The sequence below is a fragment of the Olea europaea genome, chromosome 3 (genome assembly GCF_002742605.1).
Source record: "Olea europaea var. sylvestris chromosome 3, O_europaea_v1, whole genome shotgun sequence".
NCBI lineage: Eukaryota > Viridiplantae > Streptophyta > Magnoliopsida > Lamiales > Oleaceae > Olea > Olea europaea.
Genome location: NC_036239.1, coordinates 12099305 through 12101408, shown reverse-complemented (window position 1 = coordinate 12101408; position 2104 = coordinate 12099305). Strand labels below are relative to the sequence as shown.

General features: G+C 37.1%; 1 protein-coding gene across 1 annotated transcript; it reads right to left on the bottom strand.

Annotated features, from left to right (window-relative positions):
* Window positions 1–758: 758 nt before the first annotated feature.
* Window positions 759–1232, bottom strand: LOC111391549 (the record flags this gene model as incomplete). Its single annotated transcript, XM_023016787.1, has 1 exon — window positions 759–1232. A coding segment is annotated over exon 1 (474 nt), but the record flags the coding sequence as incomplete, so codon positions are not given.
* Between the last annotated feature and the right edge of the window lie 872 nt (window positions 1233–2104).

The following is a 2104-nucleotide window of genomic DNA, read 5'->3' as shown; positions in this document are numbered from 1 at the left end:
ACAAACATGTTTTTTCTTCCACACATATGGTTGCTTGCTCCTGTATCCAAATACCAAGTATTCTTTTCTCTGCTCTCTTCACCTTTGTAAGCCAGTAGTAGTGCAGGATCTACTTCACTTTCCTGACAAGCGTAGTTGGCTTTCTCCTCAACTTGGTTAGTAATATTTCTACATTCTGAAGCATAATGACCAAGTTTTTGACAATTGTAACATTTAATTTGAGATTTGTCATACCTTGGTCCTTCATTTTTTATTCTTTTCTCTGCTCTCTTCACCTTTGTAAGCCAATAGTAGTGCAGGATCTACTTCACTTTCCTGATAAGCGTAGTTGTCTTTCTCCTCAACTTGGTTAGTAATATTTCTACATTCTGAAGCATAATGACCAAGTTTTTGACAATTGTAACATTTAATTTGAGATTTGTCATACCTTGGTCCTTCATTTTGCCTCGTACCCTTTCCTCTTCCGCGACCTCTGGTAGAAAATGAACTTTGTCTTCTTTCCTCCTTGTAGAATGCAATTCTTCCTTGAGGCCTCGTTCTCTTTCTCTTTAGCACCTTCTTTCACCCTCGTTCAAAGTGAGCTTTGTTTGAAGAGCTTGCTCTAATGGCTCTTCTTTCACTTTCTTCCTTAGTCTTTCCTCATGGGCTTGTAAAGATCCTATGTGTTGATCAACACTCATACTATCTAAATCTTTGGATTTCTCAATGGCTACAACTATGTAGTCAAATTTAGAATCTAAAGACCTAAGTATCTTCTCAATTACTCGAGTGTCGTTCAACTTTTCTCCATTCCTTTTTAATTGATTCACAATAGCTAATACTCTAGAGAAGTAATCAGAAATTGATTCCGATTCTTTCATATGTAAAGCTTCAAACTCACCTCGAAGTGTTTGAAGTCGAACCTTTTTCACCTTCTCAACTCCTTTGTGGGAGTTTTGTAAGATCTCCCATGCTTCCTTACTTGTAGTAGCACAAGCTACTTTCTCGAACATGCCTTCATCTAAGGCTTGATAGATGAGGGTGAGCGCCTTCTTGTCCTTCTTCCTTGCATCCTTCAAACTATCCTTTTGTGTTTGGGATAGAGCAACCTCGTCTTGTGGCTCCGTGTAGTCTTTCTCTACGATCTCCCATGCATCTTGCGACCCGAGCAATGCTTTCATCCTTATACTCCAATTGTCATAGTTATCCTTATTGAGTTGGGGGACTTGAAAAGGAATCATCCCACTTGCCATTTTTCACAAGAACCTTGGGGCTCTGATACTAGTTTGTTGGAGGAAAGATGAGTTTACTAACTTGGATTGACTAAGACTTTTAAGAGGACAACACTAATAGGAAGAAGGAAGTGAAAAAGGAAACTTGTATTTCTCAAATTCAAGACTTTACACACTTTTTGGCTTGTTACAAAATGAAGGGCACTACCCCTTTATATAGTGTTTACAAGAAGATTCTAGTCCACACATTTTCTAGAGACACCTAGACCACATATCAAGATATTTTCCTAGAATTCTCTAGATATTCTTTATAAAACTACATATCTTACTTAGATATTTATATAGATTTTTCTAGTAGATATTTATATAGATTTTTCTAGATAACGCTTCTAGAAATGCTATGCATGTTGGGCCTTTTAATTGATTTGGGCCTATAAGCAAAATCCTTAAGCCCATATTATTTAGTCCAAAAATCAAGTTTACTACTCAACAAGATATCATAAGCGATATCGTCAAAACAAAGAGTTGGATCCACGAGAAACCAAATATCTTAACAAGAATGATGATGAAAGAAAGAACAATGCATGTTTAAAAATACTTGTTTAGGAAAGCAAGTATCCAATGCTGTGAAGGGAGTGATGAAAAATCGACCCGCTGGTAAAGATAACGTATCAAGTATTAGAGGAAGAATGAACAATGGAAGAAAAGTGAAAAATATTGCCCTGCGATAAAGTCGTAAAGAAAGAAGAATTGATGTCAAAAGGCGGGCCAATCACACCAAAAAATGACAATCCTGCCCCGAATGGGTAAAGGCAAGTTTTGACTCCATCAAAGAAATTCCAACCGAAGGCGAGATCTATTTTCCTAACGAAAAATGGGGACTAATTTCCACC